This window comes from Camelina sativa, chromosome 7 (genome assembly GCF_000633955.1).
Source record: "Camelina sativa cultivar DH55 chromosome 7, Cs, whole genome shotgun sequence".
NCBI classification, from domain to species: domain Eukaryota; kingdom Viridiplantae; phylum Streptophyta; class Magnoliopsida; order Brassicales; family Brassicaceae; genus Camelina; species Camelina sativa.
In genome coordinates, this window is record NC_025691.1 from 5,330,187 (window position 1) to 5,347,134 (window position 16,948).

Here is a 16,948-nt window from a genome sequence, read left to right on the forward strand (position 1 = left end):
TCCCCATGGCGTCTGTTATTGCGTTCTTGCCAGAGAGCATGGATCGTGTTTTGGAAAACATACCCCAAGAGGAACTTTTGTGTTGTATCCAGTTCATTGCCCACTAACAGAGTGATGACCTCTGTCCAATTAGCCGTGAATTTGTATGATAATAGTCCTTTTACCAGCGCTTTCCATACCTGCAGCGAGAAGGGACAGTTAAAGATTAAGTGCTCTCTTCTCTCCATGGTGTGGCTGCAGAACACATAATTTGTGTTGGTATTTGAATTCCATAGTAACATCCTTTCCCCTGTTGATAATCTGTTTTTTGCCACCAACCATGTAATGAAAGCATACTTGGGAGTGGCATGGGGAAACCAGATTGCTTTGTAGCCTTCCATCAGTGGGTGATTGGTGCGAATGTTTAACCAAGTGTTCTTCGTGTTGAAAAGTTTGTGATAGGTATCATTCCTTCCTTTCCATAAAGCCACATCGTCTCCTGAGGATCGAGTGAGAGTAGTTTTCTTTATCTCTTCTTCTACTGCATTTAAGAGAGCCTGTCTATGTTTTCTTCTTCTTGTCATTGCCATCACTTCAGCCAAAGTACTTGTTTTTGGTATACCAAGATCAAGTAAGCCTCTTTCTCCTAATGTCTCTTCCAAGCGGCCAAGAGAACACCAGTTATCAAACCAGAAAAGGGTTGATTCTCCATTCTTAACGTCAATCCGATGAAACTGTTTTGCTATCTCTCTATACTTTAGCAGTTTATTCCATATACATGATCCATTGGTGGTGGTGTCCTTCTCAGCCCATATAGAACCATTGCGAATCAAGTATCTCTTCACCCATTCCACCCATAGTGAACCTTTAGCAGATAGTAGACGCCATAGTAGTTTTAGGACACTCACTTGATTTGCTTCTTTTATCGATCGCAGGCCTAGACCTCCTTCACTTTTTGGTCGACAAACCTCAGTCCAAGCTACCTTCGTTTTCTTTGCATTCAAAGAAGGACCAAACCACAAAAAAGTAGAGCATAACTTGTCTATCTCGCGAATACAAGCTTTTGGGAGTCTAAAGGCAGAGATTCAAAAGTTTGTGACATTGAATATCACTGAATTTAGAAGTTGTAGTCGCCCATCAAAAGATAAAGTCCTTGCAGTCCACAAATTTATCTATAAACGAATCTTATCCAACAAAGGTGAATAATCAGCCGCGGACATTCTCTTTAGTAGTAGGGGTAAGCCAAGATACCGCACCGGGAGAGTACCAGTGGCAAAGGGAAACTGTTCAAGTATCGCTTCTCGTTGGTCCGACGAGACCCCGACCATGTAGATAGTTGATTTTTCGAGGCTAATATGGAGACCAGAGTGTACTGAAGAGTCATCAGACACTCTTAGAGCACCAGAGATCGAAGTTTTATCCCCCTCAACGAAGACCATCAGGTCGTCAGCAAAACATAGATGTGTGAGGTTCAACAGCTTACATTTTGGGTGGAAACCAAATTCCCTATTGACAGCGGCTTTGTCGAGCTTCCTTGAAAGGACATTCATGCAGATAACGAATAGGTATGGACTAAGAGAGCAACCTTGGCGGATACCGCGCAAGCTGCCAAAATAGCCTGCTAATTCTCCATTTACTTGAACAGAAAAGGATGTTGTAGTAACACATGTTTGGATCCATTGCACATATTGTTCAGGAAAATCAAGGGCTCACAAGGTAGTGAGGAGAAAACTCCACTGTACCGAATCAAGGTAGTGATAAAAGGGAGTCTTTACATTTCGTTTAGGCCTAACAATAGGTAAAGAAATAGAAGCTGTCTCTCGTGATACAATAGTATCCTCTACAAGAATAGTACTAGGGTCCAACTGTGTAGTGTTAGATGCAAATGTATGTTATGCATCAGATTCATCAGGGATATCAATATCAACAACATCAAGTGAATGCAAAGAGTCATCAATATGTAATGGTGCAGGCAATGGGAAGATGCTATTTGGAAACATATCAACAGCTTGAGATAACAATTCTGATGTCTTAAAAGAAAAATTATTTTCATGAAAAATGACATTTCGGGAAATAGATATAGAATGAGATTCCAAATCTAGAAGCTTATACCCTTTATAACCAGATGGATAACCAAGAAAAATACATTGTTTTGATCTTGGAAAAAACTGTGTCTATCATCCGAAAGAGTTTATGCAAAACATAAGCAAACAAAACTTTTAAGCATAGTGTAATCAGGAAGCTTATGACAAAGAATTTTAAAAGGAGACTTATTAGCTAACAAAGGTGAAGGCATCCTATTTATCAAGAAAGCAGCAGTCAACACACAATCACTCCAGTACTTCAAGGGAATATTGGATTGAAATAATAATGCTCGAGCAACATTCAATAAGTGTTAATGTTTACGTTCGACCACCGAATTTTGTTGAGGTGTGTATGCACAAGAAAATTGATGTAACATGCCATGTTCTTTAATCATATCAGTGAATGCAAGTTCGGGTGCATTGTCAGATCGAATGACTTTAATCTTCAAATTATATTGAGTAGAAATCAGTTTAAGAAAAGGAGGAAAAGTTGTAGAAACGTCACTTTTATTTCTTAGCATATAAAGCCAGGTTACAAGAGTACAATCATCAACCAAAGTGAATAAATATTGGAAACCTTCTACAGACTCAGTACCAAAAGGACCCCAAATATCTAAATGGACTAGATCAAATGGTTGAGAAGAAAGATTGTTATGAGAAACATAAGCTAAACGCTTCTGTTTAGCTAAATGACAGATCTGACATGGAGAAACATTCAAAACTACAGACTTAAGAGAAGGAATTATACTAACAAGACTTTGTAAAAATGCAGGTGATGGATGTCCAAGTCGTTGATGCCACATAACTCCATCAGCCAATGTAGTAGCAGAAAAAGAACAAACAACAGGAAGAGATGGTGAGAGGGTCATTGGTTCTGTCTTAAGAATATAGAGATTATTGATGAGTCTACCCCTCCCAATCATCAAGACCTGAGAAAGTTCCTGAATAAGACAACAGTTGGGAAAGAAATGAGCAGAGCAAAATAAACTTTGAGCCAAACAACTTATCCTAATCAGATTAAACTTGAAATCAGGAACATGCAAAACATTATGCAATATCAATGTTTGTGTAATGTATATGGTGCATGAGTGTGTGATAGGAACCCGAGTACCATTCGGTAAAGTTACCGTAACACTAGAAACATGGACTAACTCTCTAAACATTGTTAAATCAGAACAAACATGACTAGACACACCATTAACAATATTCCAATCATTAGGTGCAAGAAATTGTTGTAAAGAAGAAATAGCATGTTTTTGAAATGTAATAATATGATTATCGTATCAAAGGCAAGTGGAAGGAAAAGGTATAGTACCAGAAGTAGAAGTCTTGAGCCATGAGACCATGTTCAGTAACCGTTGCAGTATTAGAAGAAGCCGCATTCTGGAGCTTGTACTTGAGAGTTATATTGAGATAGAAGTTGTTGTAACTGTTGTGGTGTAAAAAGTGGAGTATTAAGAGTATTACCATTAAAACGAGCTGGAGAAACCAAGTCAGGAGAAGCTACATAATGATAATAACCAATCGTAGTAGAATATGGTGCCTGTTCTGCATAGACATTGGCAACAGCATTGCTTTTTGAATAGGATCATAAGGAACTATCGGCATTCTTGGTTGAGCTTGAGGCATCCAAGGTTGCAATTGAGTAGTCTGCATACGAGGATTAAAAGAAGACGGATTATGCATCATACCATTACCCTTGTAACCACCAGTCTTGTACCCCGAAGGAAAGCCATTAAGCTTATAACATTTATGTATAGTATGTCCCAAACGACCACAATGTGTGCAAACAGGCTTCTGAGGTCGCATCGTATTATAGGCAGCTACATAAGCACTATCTCCATCATAGGAAGCAGGAGTCGTGGTTTGAAATGCTACATTGTCAACTCGAGTAGGTGGATTAATAGTTCCCTGTCGCTCATCTTGAGTAACCATATTAAAAGCCTCTTCTATAGTAGGTATTGGATTTAACATCAGTATATGACGCCTTGATTGCTCATAACTATCATTCAATCCCATGAGAAACTTAGTCACATGACTACGCTGCTGTAATTTTTCCCACTGCTATCGCTTCGGGTCGAAGCACTAAAAGAAAAGCACCGGGAAAATCTGGATATTCCCAAAGATGCTTGACTTGGAGTGACAGCTTTGTAAGCCGCATCACATTCAAATTTTCCACATGTGCAAACTGGAAGTTCTACATAATTCTTATGTTCTTCCCACAAAGAATCCAAAGACGTATAGTAAGTTGTAACATCAAGAGATCCTTGCTTAATCTTGCTAAGTCTCTGTTTAATAGCAAATATCCTAGGTGCATCATCTTGCTTAAACCTAGAGATTATGCTTTTACATACCCTCTGCAGTAGAAATATAAAGCAAGCTCTGACCTATCTTCTTATCTATTGAGTTCATTAACCAAGTACTCACAATGTCGTTACAACGTGACCAAGTTCCATAATCACGATGAGTTTCTTGAGGTTTAGTAATCGTACCATTGATAAATCCCAGTTTATTGCACACATTCAATGCCATCAACATAGATCTCCTCCATGCAGGGAAATCAGAAGCTATCGTAAGACGATTCGAGACTAGAACAAACCTAGCATGATCACTACTGTTCAAATAGTACGGATTCTCATATTGATCCATCCGAAAAGGCGAAGACTCGAGGTTCACGAGGATTCGAATTTGTTGGATTAACGGAAGAAGAAGGTACATAAGATCCCATTCTTAATGAAAGAATAGAGAATCTTCAGGAAATCACGGCGAATATAATAAAAGAAAAAAAAAAGTCCGCCACGAAAAGGTCAATCAAATGCGAAAAACAAACAGAAGAATAGAAAACCCAAAGAAAACTCCAAAAAAAACTCAAAAATTGCAGCAATGAGAATTCTCACAATCCGAAGAAAAGAAATTGAGCAGCTCATCTCTTTCAATTGAACTTCTCACAAGATTTCCAATGAAATTGATCGAAGCGGAAGACTTAAGAGCAGAGCTCTGATACTATATTAAGAGTTCGATTCACCGGAAAACACAACAGAGAAGTAGAAAAAGAAGAGAACCATTAAGGTTCTAACAAACTTTTTTAACGAGAAATAAATGTGTATATTACAAAGCTTAACCATCATTCGTTTATCTAATCTCCTTATATACTAACATGTATTAACCAAATTAACTGAACTAGAATTAACCGGTTGTTAACCACTCAATAACCAATCCTCATGTATCCTAATATTCTGAGCATTCAAAAGCCTCACAAGTGTCACAGCCTTATGCGATGGAACCTCTTTACACAACGACACAAGCTTAGACCGTCGCCACTCCTCCACCAACTCTTCTAATTCTCTCATTTCAAACTCCGGCAAGCTTAGAATTCTTTTTAGGGAGTCATACTATATTGTAAAAACACTTTTTTGATGAAAACTATATAGTAACATTATGAAGTAATTGAAACTACACGTATAAAAAAACGTAGAAAAACCTTTTGACTAAAACAATAACAAAAATATATAAAAATAATTAGAAAAGTGGTGGCCTGTGGGTGGCCTATATAACATAAACAAAACAGGAAAAAAAAATATACCATTGATTATCAACCAACTCTATCAAAATCAACAACTAATACATGGTCACATTATATATATATATATATATATATTTATGGGGTCATCTGACCCCGTTAATGTGAAACGTAGGTCCGCCCTTGGGTGAATGCAACATATATATAGTTTTTGAGTTGATAGTAGAGATTCGTCATTGTGAGTGTTATAAACCGGGATTTCGGTTCGCGTATGTTACAATTCTCCCCCACCAACATGGATTCGATCTCGAATCTCGAACATCCATCAGCCAAGAATTCCCGTGCGATCGTCTCCATGGCCTGCACTCCTCCGACCGATCTACGGAAATTCACCTCTAGGCGATAGACTCACGCTCCAAGTATTATTTGCTCTCGACTTTTGGACTTTCCTTTACTCTTAGGCCTAAACCTTAAGTTTTTATTGGTTCCTCATCATGCCTAAGCCTGCATGTCATAATGTTGGCTCCTCATCGGGCCTAAGCCCGCATGCCAAAATATATAAGAAAAAATCCAATACTTGTCTCACGGGTTGCCACCCTACAGCGCGTCCCCGGATCGTCATCCGAAGTCGATATACCAACCATACTCCCAAGCCACAAAGTCTCAGAATATGGCAGTACTAGGAGAACCTAAGTCCCCCAGAAGTCGCGAGCAAACAATTCTGAACACGTCTGAGTCCTATCCCTATCCATGCTTCCTTCCTGTGGCTCGCGTAAGACATCACAATGTCCTACCAACAAAATATACCCTCACTAGGATACCTCATGACCACACATGGATCATCTCACTGCCACTAGGGCCGCCACAAAGGCCAAACAAAATGCCCTAAACAGGATCGCCACCAAGGCCAAACAAATGTCCTAAACATGACCGCCACCAAGGCCAAACAAATGTCCTAAACAGGACCGTCAAAAAGACCATCTGTCCCGAAGGACTGTCACAAAGACCATATGTCTCGAAGGATCGTCACAAAGACCATCTGTCCCGAAGGACCGTCACAAAGACCATCTGTCCCAAAGGACCGTCACAAGGACCATCTGTCCCGAATGACCGTCACAAAGACCATCTGTCCCGAAAGACCGCCTAAACAGGTACTCTGGCTAAACAGTCCGCCATAAAGGCCACACATCTGGCTAAACTGCCGGCCATAATGGCCACATAATTGGCTAAACAGCCCGTCACAAAGGCTGCACAATGTCTCAAAAGACCGCCACTAAGGCCACACAAGCCCCTCCAAGGCTCAAAACCACTAAAATGGACAAATTCTAACTCCCATAAAACTTTCCATTTTTAGCACTTTGCTGTTTCGGAAACTTTCCACTTTTGGAAACTTCTATTTCAGGAAACTTTTCGCCAAAAACCCCGCCTCACGGAAACTTTGTACCCCGAGCACCACCTCATCTTGTTACATAGTTGCACAACCAAACATCCCAAGCGACCAAGTAAACAAGAGAGATGGGCTGGAATACTCCATTCCCGCTCCAGCCACAAATTACAGATGGGACCAGGCTAGACAAGCTCAAGTCGCAGCTTGCTTCTCGAACCACTTCTTAAACCTTGCCTTCAACCTCGCCTCTGGCTCCCAAGTCTTCTCCTCAACACCATCACAGTCCCAAAGGACTCTCATCAAAGGAATCTTCTTCTCCCGAAGTTTCTTGATCCTCCTCTCGAGAACCCTCACTGGTCTCGCCTCCAAAGTCATGTTAGGCTGAAGATCCTCAGGAATCTTAGCTAACAACTGATCATCGTCACGGAGACACTTCCGCAACGTAGACACATGGAAAATCTTATGGAAAGCACGCATAACCTCATGTAACTCCAGTCTATATGCCACTGGTCCAACCCGCTCTATCACTCTGAACGGACCCGTATACCTCAGACTCAACTTAGTCTCAGTCAATGACCTGTTCGGACCCCGCAACATGGCCATCTTGAGGTACACTCTGTCTCCTACCTGAAACTCAAGATCTCTCCTCCTCCTATCGGCATAACTTCTCTGCCGATCCTGAGCTTCCTTCATGTTCAGCTTGAGAACCCGAATCTTCTCTGAGGTCTCCTGAACAAAATATGCCCCATAAATGCTCCTCTCCCCAACATGAGTCCAGCATAACGGTGTTCGACACAGCCTCATAAGGAGCCATCATAATACTCGCCTGATAATTGTTGTTGTAAGCAAACTCTAACAAGCTCAAGTGATCTGCCCAATGGCCTCTCCAATCCAACACACACATCCTCAGCAAATCCTCCAGTGTCTGGATCGTCCTCTCTGACTGTCCATCTGTCTGGGGATGATAAGTTGTACTCATATGCACCTTAGTGCCCATCTCTGCGTGAAACACTCTCCAGAACACCGAAGTGAACTTGGAATCCCTATCAGACACAATTCTCGTTGGCACCCCATGCAACCTGACTATCTCCTTCACATACTTCTTAACCAAGACCGCTGCTCCATCAGTCTTCTTAATGGCCAGAAAATGTGCCGACTTAGTCAACCGGTCCACAATGACCCAAATAGCATCAAACGTCCTGGTCACTGGCAAACCTACAACGAGGTCCATAGTAATCATATCCCACTTCCACGCTGGAATGGGAAGACTCTTCAGTAACCCTCCTGGAACCTGATGCTCAACCTTCACTAGCTGACACACGTCGCACCTCGCGACCCAACTAACTACATCCTTCTTCATCCCGACCCAATGATAGTACCTCTAGAGATCACCGTACATCTTAGTCGCTCCTGGATAAATAGAAAACTTGCTCCCATGAGCCTCTCTCATCCTTGGTCACACATATCCGACCGTACACCAAGATAGTACCATTATCTGAGATCTGATACTCTGAATCTCCATCCTTTGAGGCATTCACCAGCCCCAAGTCCTTCTCCTTAGTCAACCGCACCCTGCTCAGAAGATCTGCTCTATCAACCGCCTCCAAACCTAACGGTTCCTGAGACATAACACATAACCTCAAAGCACTGATCTCTCCTACCAGAGACTCCATCTCCTGCTCCTGAGCCGAAGTTACCCTCTAACGACTCAGAGCATCTACAACCGTGTTAGCCTTCCCAGGGTGATAGGCTATCTTCAAATCATAATCTGCCACCAGCTCCATCCACCACCTCTGCCTCAGGTTCAGCTCGCACTGACATCAACTCACCACCACACGAATATCAACACCTCTTGTCCATCCAAGAACCTCTAGTAACTTGTCTCTTAAGGAAACATTCATAAGGTAGCTTAATCCAAAAATAGCTTTCTGCTTAGCAATTCTCCACAGCAAATCATCAATACGAGCGTAATAAAACAAACAAGTACCATACGTTCGCATACTCTGATTCATCGTATCAAATGCTTTGCAGGCCACCATCTTAACTCACTTGACTTATTTCCCCCAGCAAGCTTACCAAAACCATGAATCTAGCAACCCTGTCCATCTCCAATGAACTTCATCCAACATCGTCGCAACGATTAGTTTATCCTGCAATGAAGGCTTCTCGTGAACTTATGTACCTGGCGACCTTGCCCCTGCCGGCTCATACTTGTTGCAGCTCCCCTTCCCAGGACTTCAGCGCCACCAGCCAAACAATCCTGGCACAACATCCACACATTCATGACCGCTCCGGTCATAAAACCCTGACCCACTGGTCAAGACATCCAAGACCCTAGATTAAACCCTGACCCAACGTTCCAAATAACATTCTAACAACCCTAACAACACATAACAAGCAGATCAGAGAAATCTCCAGCTTAGATAAGTCATGGTCATGCACTTACCTTTGTCAAGAAGATTCTGAACCTTAAACAAACAAGAAAACACTTCCAGGAAGCTCCTACAACGATCCGAGCTACAGATCTCTACAGGAACAGCCTCAAATCATCCAAAATCCTCAAGAACACTCAAGAACCTTTTCTCTCTTTTCTTTTCTCTCAAAAATGGCCAAACTCGCCGAATGAGACAAAACTCGAGTTTAAGGGTTTTCCTAAACCCAAAACGCAGCGTTTAACTTAAACTCGTCCGCACATAACCGGCTTTGCATTGACCGATGCAATCCCTAAACTGGGATTTCGGTTCGCGGATGTTACAAAGAGGATCCAAAAATGTTAAGATAAATAATTTTTCTATTCATCAATATATATATATATATATATATATATATATATTGTTTGGTCAACATATTAAGACAAACTAGGTTGGTACCCCCGCTACGTCGCGGGTTGTTTGAAGATCTTTTAATTGATTAGTTTTTGTTTTGTATTTTCTTGAAATGATATTTGTTTTTATGTTGTCTGGAATCAAATATTATAACGAGGAATCCCTCAAAATACCACATCATATGTCTTATGGTCCTGCACTGCACTATGATCATTGTGGAGATCGCTCATTTCTATCTTGCACAGTTTCTAGAAGATTCGACGAATAACCTTCGTAATTGGACTATATCATTCTTCTCAAATCATGGCTCCATCTTTGCCTCTTCCCTCCACAGAGTCGCTTGCAACAACTGCACAAACCAATCTCATTAATAAACCTATCTCTCCATGGCTCAGTCTCTCCGTACCTTGCACAAAACCAAACGAAAAATAAAGAAAATAGATCACAATACATATTAGAAGATAACAACCAATATGGTAATCGAAAGCCTCTAGCAATGATGTTACCATATAAAACGAGCACCATACCACAAAGACAGAATTCCCAAGGTCATCGACCAATCCCATGAATGTACTAAAGAGAGTACTCAATTATCTTATCACCTGAAATCTCCATACCACCAACACATAAGCACATTTGATGTTTTCGCATTTTACAACACCAAAAAAAAACAATCCTTTAAAACCAGAAACAAACGAGTTACAAGATAAAAATCTACTAATTTCATCCAATTGCTAAGAAGACAAAGGAATCATCAAATCGGGTAAAAGAAATTAGAAAAATGAGTAGTCTACACAAGTCGTATTCAATTGATCTCTGAATTTTTCGAAGCAGCAGAAGGCAATTAGCTGGTGGATCCAAGCATAACCACATAACATCGCTGAGAAACACACCAGAGCCTCAAGAAAAACCTCATTGGCAAAGAAAATCAAAGGTAGAGGAAAGTAGATCATGCAAAGAGCAAACCCTCCCAGTCTAATAATCATGCAAGCCTGAAATCTTCAGCTTGAGTATTTGAAAAACAAAAGAAACATGGCCACGAAAAACCATGTTAACGACAAGAACATGACAACGGAAAAGCTGTGTTGACGGCAAGCACACAACAACGAAAAAGTTGTGTTAACGGTGATACAAGACATCGTCTAGGCATAGAAGCCGACAAGATATATCAGACTCGGACGGTGATCGATATGAACCTCTTTCTCTCGGAAAAATTGATTGATAGAAACAAGAATACAATCCACCTAGACAAAAAAAAAATTGATCTGTATTAATTGTTTTAATTTGATTTGTTAGTGATTTTAATTGATGTGTCAACACCAGCTTGAATGTTAAAGTTGAGGTGTCATCACCTGATGAAAAACATCCAAGTTTTATTGTATTGATTTGGGAAAGAAAACATATCTTAAAATAATAAATATGATATTCTCTACCATATTAATAAAAATATTTCATAAAATTAATTTAGAAAGAACACACATATATCTTTGAATATGATAAAATGACAACATATATCTTTGAATATGATAAAATGTCAACATATATCTTTGAATATGATAAAATGTCAACATATACTAAATGTGTTTCATTAGTATTTGAATACCTTCAATAATATGCAAAATTTATTGGTTATAAATAGATTTAACACTCACTTAAGAATACACCCAAAAAAAAATCAAAAGTGAGAAGAAAAAGTTTAGAAAATGGCGAAGCTCATTGTTGTCTTCATTGTATCTTGTTTGTTGATTGCAATTCAATTTTCTAATGTAAAATTTCAAATACTTTTTATTGTTTAAAGTTCAAATACTTGTTATCATTCTTATGGATTATAAATTCATTAAAGGTTGGGTTCTTATATTTATTTTGGTACAGGCTGAGGAATTAGAAATTCCAAGTGAAGCACCTGCAATCTATAAGGTATATGTTTTTTTATGAAATGATAAATTATAAAAGCAAATATTTTCACACAAAAAGAAAATATATATTTTACAAACAACATATATTTCAAACTATTTATATTATATTATTTTCCAAACTATTTTTAATATATATTAATTGACAAAAGCAATTAATATATTTTAAGTTATCAAAACAATTAATATATATTAGATATTATATTATTTTCCAAACTATTTTAATATATATTAATTGACAAAAAACATGTATAATTTTATTATTCTTTTGATCACAAATTTATATGTGTTTTCCAACAAAATTCAGATGGGAAGAGGAGGCTCACTTCGACCAGAAGGTAAATTGTTAATAACATCACTTGTTCTTTCATTCATATAATCAATGAATGAGTTGAAATGTTGAATAATACCTTTAGTCATTTATTTATTTATAAGTTTGTGCAGAATGTCCAGCGGAATGTCGACGCCGATGTTCAGCGACATCTCACAAAAAACCATGTTTGTTCTTTTGCAACAAATGTTGTAACACATGTTTGTGCGTACCATCGTGAACATATGGACACAAAGAAGAATGCCCTTGCTACGATAACTGGAGGACCAAAGAAGGTGGACCTAAATGTCCATAATAACTTAAAAATAAAAATTAAAAATAATATCTATTTAGTTTGTTTCTTAATAAAATCTATGTTGGTCATGCCTATTTCTAATACACATTGTATCTTCTATTGCAAAACTAAATTTAATATGAAAATTATTAGAGCTTCTCATAAAGAATGGGCCTAAGCATATTCCATCCCATCTCTCTAACTCTGCACATTTTAAAAGGAATTATTTTTATTTCTTTTTTCATATAAAAATAAAAGTGAAACATTATCATGCAATTTCTGTATAAGAAAAAAGACAAAGAGGAAGGTTTATAATGCAAGCAAACTAAAGGGTAAAAAGAAAGAAACTCATGGAACAAATTTTGTGGTATATATTTGGTTATATAATTTTACAAAATAATTAAAAAACAACCTGTGATTTTTAATTGTTTTCTAGATAATATTGACATAAAAACCTTAGTACAAATATTTGTTACTGTTAGTATTTATTTATCAATAAAACACAACTTCTCTGATTACAACGAAGGTTTCTAAAATATTTTATATCCAAATTGCAAAATATTATACATATGACTATTTCTTATGCTATATGAAGAACGATCCTAGCTAGCCAAGCTCATTTTATCATCAATCAAAGCTTCTTTATCCTCCTCACAATGGATTTCTACTATGAACGTGTCCAAGGACCTATGCAACCATGTCGGCTTCCTGTGAATCAGGAACGATAATGTCAAGCCTCATCATCGCCTTGTAGCGTTGAGGAACCCGAGCTCCACTGTGCATACAAATCTCAACCAAAGCAGGAGCTTTACCATAAAACCTCCTGAGACTTCCGGTAAGCGGATTTCCCTTAAGGTCTCTCACATGCCATACATAGTTTGGAGGAAAAACTTCGTCCACAAGAGCATCTTGCCATCCGTGCTTCCCATCTCTCCATTGGTGTTTGAACTCTCCACAGAGCTTCACACTATGTCCCCATGGTCCAACATGTACTTCAGAACAATACCCGCAAGCTTTGACTGTGTATTTCCTCATCAATTTCGTTACCCCCAATCTAACTTTTTCGTAAGCGTCCATTGTTTCCTGCGCTATCCTAGGTATGTCCTCCGGTATGGGAGGTGGATACCTTTCACAAGCACCAAGCGTGTCAAGCTCAGCTAGTGGAGATGACAATGACGACGATGTTTGAGGCTTATCAGGCTCTCTAACATATCCACCACGTTCGATCACTCTCTTCCCCATCATTCGTATTGGTTGTGTCCTTCTGCGACAAGGATACTCTGGGATATCAACTCCAGCCTGAATACATAGCTCAACAAGTGCCGGGATCCTCTCATAGTCAAACCGAGTTTCATGCTTTATGCGTCTCCCAAAAAGATCATACATATGATACGACTCAACAGGAATAAGAACATCATTGATGGTACCCTTGACCCATGAATGAGAACCACGCCGCTGTGAACTTGTAGGACCATTGCAATCCTTAATACTGTGACCAGAATTAGCCACATGAACCGCCCCACACTCACTGCAAGCAAAGACGGGAACAAGATGTAGCAGCTGTGCTAAACCCTTGATCAACAACTTCCAATTATCAATCACTTGAGAAGCCACGGGAACAAGATTAGGAACTAGCAACCCATTTTTGGGAGGATCTAACTGTTTCTCTATACCCATCTGAGCAAGTTTCTTATCTTTCCTAGCTTCTTCCTGAATTTGCTTAAAAGGAACAGGGTAAGGCTTTTTCTTGTTTTTTGGTAACATAGGAGGAAGATCAACGTTCTGCGTAAATACATGTCGTTGCTTGTTCTGATTGATACAAACAAAGGTTCCTAACCTCATCCAACACTCCCTTCTAGGGGTTGAACGAGGAATCTGCATATATATATTAAAAAAATTCAAACTTTACTACATACGGGACTGGAATCATGAAGATCAAAGTTAGTAAGAGATGAAATGGAAACCTGAAAGCAACTTGCAAAAGAACCTCTGGCTGATAAATCAATTGGCTTTGGTGGATCTACGGTCTGAAGATAAACACCTCTACAAGCAGGCGAAACCAGAAGCATGCTAGACTTGTGAGAGAACTACACGAACCCCGTCTCTGTCGGCGGCGAGTAAGCTTTGTCTCCGTCGAGTGTTCTTCTTCCGGCAAAGAGTATCGTGGAGAAGAAAAAGGAATTGGGAAGTTAATAAGGTTTTCGATTTTGGATTTGGGAATAAATAAATAAATAAAATATTTAAAATCCTAAGTTTTTTTTTTTTATAAGTTCTAAAATTGAGTTTAGAGCAAAGGGGGGCGGCCAGAGAGAGATTTTTTAATCCTTTGCTTGATTCCGATTTGATTCCTCCTCAATTCTTCACAGCCTGAAACATTTTTGTGAAATTTCCGAAAAAAGAAGAAAAAGAAAAAAAGACAAAAGTAATCGAACAAGGCTGCTGCTGGTCTTTGGAATCTCAGAAGCCGTAAGTGTTTAAAGAGACTCTCAGGGTAAAGAGACAGAGCAAACCCTAATAAGCGATGGGGAACAAGAGATTCAGGTCTGATAATGCAGCAGGGAAGCAAACTTCTGTCGAAGCTACTAGGATTTGGGCGTCTAAGGTTATCGAAGACTTTAGAGCCTCCGGGAATCAAGGTCAGTTTAGCTCCCCGGGAACCAAATTCGATTGTATATTCTTTCCGGAAATGGTTTATTTAAGATTGCTTAGACAAAGCTCTGATTGTGCTGTTGGAATTGGAATTGAAAGAGTTTAGCTGCCTTTTTTTTTTTTTTTTTTTTTTTTTTTTTTTTTTNTTCTGTGTGGTATTGATTGGATTTTATTGCACTGTGTTGTGTAGTTTACACGTTTGAGCATAATCTATCAAATAACGAACGTGGCGTGATTCATCAGATGTGCCGGAAAATGGGTATTCAATCGAAAAGTTCTGGGTGAGTCTCTCTCTGCTTTAAACTCTTTTGTACTTTTTATTGTTGTTCTGGGGTTCGAGAAAGTATTCATTTTTTTTTATTGAGAGCTCAGGGGTGAGTTACTGTCTTTACTGTACTTTTATAGTGTTGTGGGGTTTGCGAAAGTATTCATTTTTCTATGACGAAAGGGTCAATGGCTAGGACTTTAGAGTTTGTGGTGAGTTACTGCCTTTATTGTACTCTATAGTGTATTGTGTTTGAGAAAGTAATCATTTTTCGGATGGTGTAAGTTGGATTGCTATGCTTTGAGAGTTCCGGGGGTGAGTTACTGCTTTTATTGTACTCTATAGTGTTCTGTGTTTGAGAAAGTATTCATTTTTCGATGGCGAAAGGTCGATTGCTATGACTTGAGAGTCTTGTGTTTCTGATTCTTGTGGATGCTTTTATAGGCGCGGAGAACAAAGGCGTCTTTCAATATTCACAAGCAGGCACAAAAATGGGAAGAACAAAGAAGCCAATGAGAAATCGAACAAAGAAAAGCTCAAATGTGTGTCATTTCCGCCAGGGGCAGATGCTATTCTGCAGGATTTATTTACTCACTATCCACCTTGCGACGGAGACACTGCTGCTACATCATTTAACAAGTACTCCGGGCACTCGGGTAAACAAGGACAATGGAAAGATGATTTTTTCGGGAAACCAAAGATTAGCAGTGAAGAGATTCTAGAAATGGTGGCGTCTTTGAGTTCTAGACTTAAGAAGGACAAAGCTCTTAAGGAGGTTAGGAAACACCCAGTTGTTGAGATGTATTTCTTTTGTTTGAAAGGACTGTAATATTGATTCCTTATCCAGAATACAGACTGAGAAGTTATAAATCATGCCAAGTAGCAGCAAGTGAAAGGAAATTCTTTTTGTTGATTTATGTTACAGATCGCTAAGCTGCGGTCAAAGCTTCCCATCACATCCTTTAGAGACGCAATTACATCTGCAGTGGAATCCAATCAGGTTCTGTGAACTTTTTGATATGTTATTTGCTAGAGTTTACTAGTTGTATGGTTATGCTTGTGGTGGTGATATCCATTGCTCGACAGATTCATTATATATTCTTATTGCAAATGCAGGTTATTCTCATTTCTGGTGAAACTGGTTGCGGGAAAACTACTCAGGTATTTGTTACCCCTTGTTTTGTTGTAGTTCAGTAGCTCTCCTAAGCAATTTTAGTTATTCACCCATTGGGTTGAAAGGTTAGGCTGTCAACTGTCTGGTCAAGGGCTACATATTCACGTTACTTTGAATTTTAGAGAGTATGTTGTGTTATAGGATTTTACTTAACGTGCGTATGTGATTGTGATATTAGACATGCAAAGAGCATTCAGTTGAAATTGCCTTCAATTTTATCATTCTAGAGGTTTTTCAAGTGCTTCCATTGTTTATATTTTAGGTGCCTCAATATCTTTTAGACCATATGTGGTCAAGCAAAGGAGAAACTTGCAAAATTGTTTGCACCCAACCTCGTCGGATATCCGCGATGTCAGGTTGATCGTTTTTTCTTATTCAGCTATATATACTTGTTGATCTCTTAACTTCAGTTTTAATCCACATGTACACTGTATACTCCTTACCCCTTACTTACAGTTTTTTTAATCCCTGTTTTGAAGTTTCGGAAAGAATATCTTGTGAAAGAGGTGAGAGCATTGGAGAAAACATTGGTTACAAGGTCAGTAAT

The 16,948-nt window shown here is 39.0% G+C and overlaps 3 protein-coding genes across 3 annotated transcripts in view; 2 read left to right on the forward strand and 1 right to left on the reverse strand.

The window, feature by feature from the left end:
• On the forward strand, positions 11,471-12,410 carry LOC104700397 (gibberellin-regulated protein 12-like). The gene is made up of 4 exons (XM_019227497.1): positions 11,471-11,561; positions 11,668-11,712; positions 12,016-12,046; positions 12,153-12,410. The coding sequence occupies exons 1-4, from the start codon at positions 11,499-11,501 to the stop codon at positions 12,257-12,259; spliced, it is 246 nt and encodes an 81-aa protein (XP_019083042.1). The 5' UTR covers positions 11,471-11,498; the 3' UTR covers positions 12,260-12,410.
• Positions 12,780-14,440, reverse strand: LOC104700398 (APO protein 1, chloroplastic-like). Its single transcript, XM_010415914.1, has 2 exons — positions 14,278-14,440; positions 12,780-14,188 (listed from the first exon to the last, which is right to left on the reverse strand). The coding sequence occupies exons 1-2, from the start codon at positions 14,380-14,382 to the stop codon at positions 13,001-13,003; spliced, it is 1,293 nt and encodes a 430-aa protein (XP_010414216.1). The 5' UTR covers positions 14,383-14,440; the 3' UTR covers positions 12,780-13,000.
• LOC104704338 (DExH-box ATP-dependent RNA helicase DExH6-like) overlaps positions 14,630-16,948 on the forward strand; it is an 8,512-nt gene continuing 6,193 nt past the window's right edge. The window contains exons 1-7 of the mRNA XM_010420447.2: positions 14,630-14,949; positions 15,153-15,243; positions 15,672-16,002; positions 16,153-16,227; positions 16,344-16,388; positions 16,664-16,757; positions 16,881-16,939. Of these exons, the coding sequence (XP_010418749.1) occupies positions 14,835-14,949; positions 15,153-15,243; positions 15,672-16,002; positions 16,153-16,227; positions 16,344-16,388; positions 16,664-16,757; positions 16,881-16,939 (810 nt within the window). The 5' untranslated portion in view covers positions 14,630-14,834. The remainder of the gene's footprint in view (positions 14,950-15,152; positions 15,244-15,671; positions 16,003-16,152; positions 16,228-16,343; positions 16,389-16,663; positions 16,758-16,880; positions 16,940-16,948) is intronic.

Bases quoted from the DNA above. Each gene is read 5' to 3' on its own strand.
- LOC104700397 (XM_019227497.1), top strand. From the start codon at position 11,499: ATGGCGAAGCTCATTGTTGTCTTCATTGTATCTTGTTTGTTGATTGCA. The intron at 11,562-11,667 runs GTAAAATTTCAA...ATTTTGGTACAG, and splicing joins TTGCAATTCAATTTTCTAAT to GCTGAGGAATTAGAAATTCC. The intron at 12,047-12,152 runs GTAAATTGTTAA...AAGTTTGTGCAG, and splicing joins AGGCTCACTTCGACCAGAAG to AATGTCCAGCGGAATGTCGA.
- LOC104700398 (XM_010415914.1), bottom strand. From the start codon at position 14,382: ATGCTTCTGGTTTCGCCTGCTTGTAGAGGTGTTTATCTTCAGACCGTA. The intron at 14,189-14,277 runs GTTTCCATTTCA...ATATATATGCAG, and splicing joins CTTTTGCAAGTTGCTTTCAG to ATTCCTCGTTCAACCCCTAG.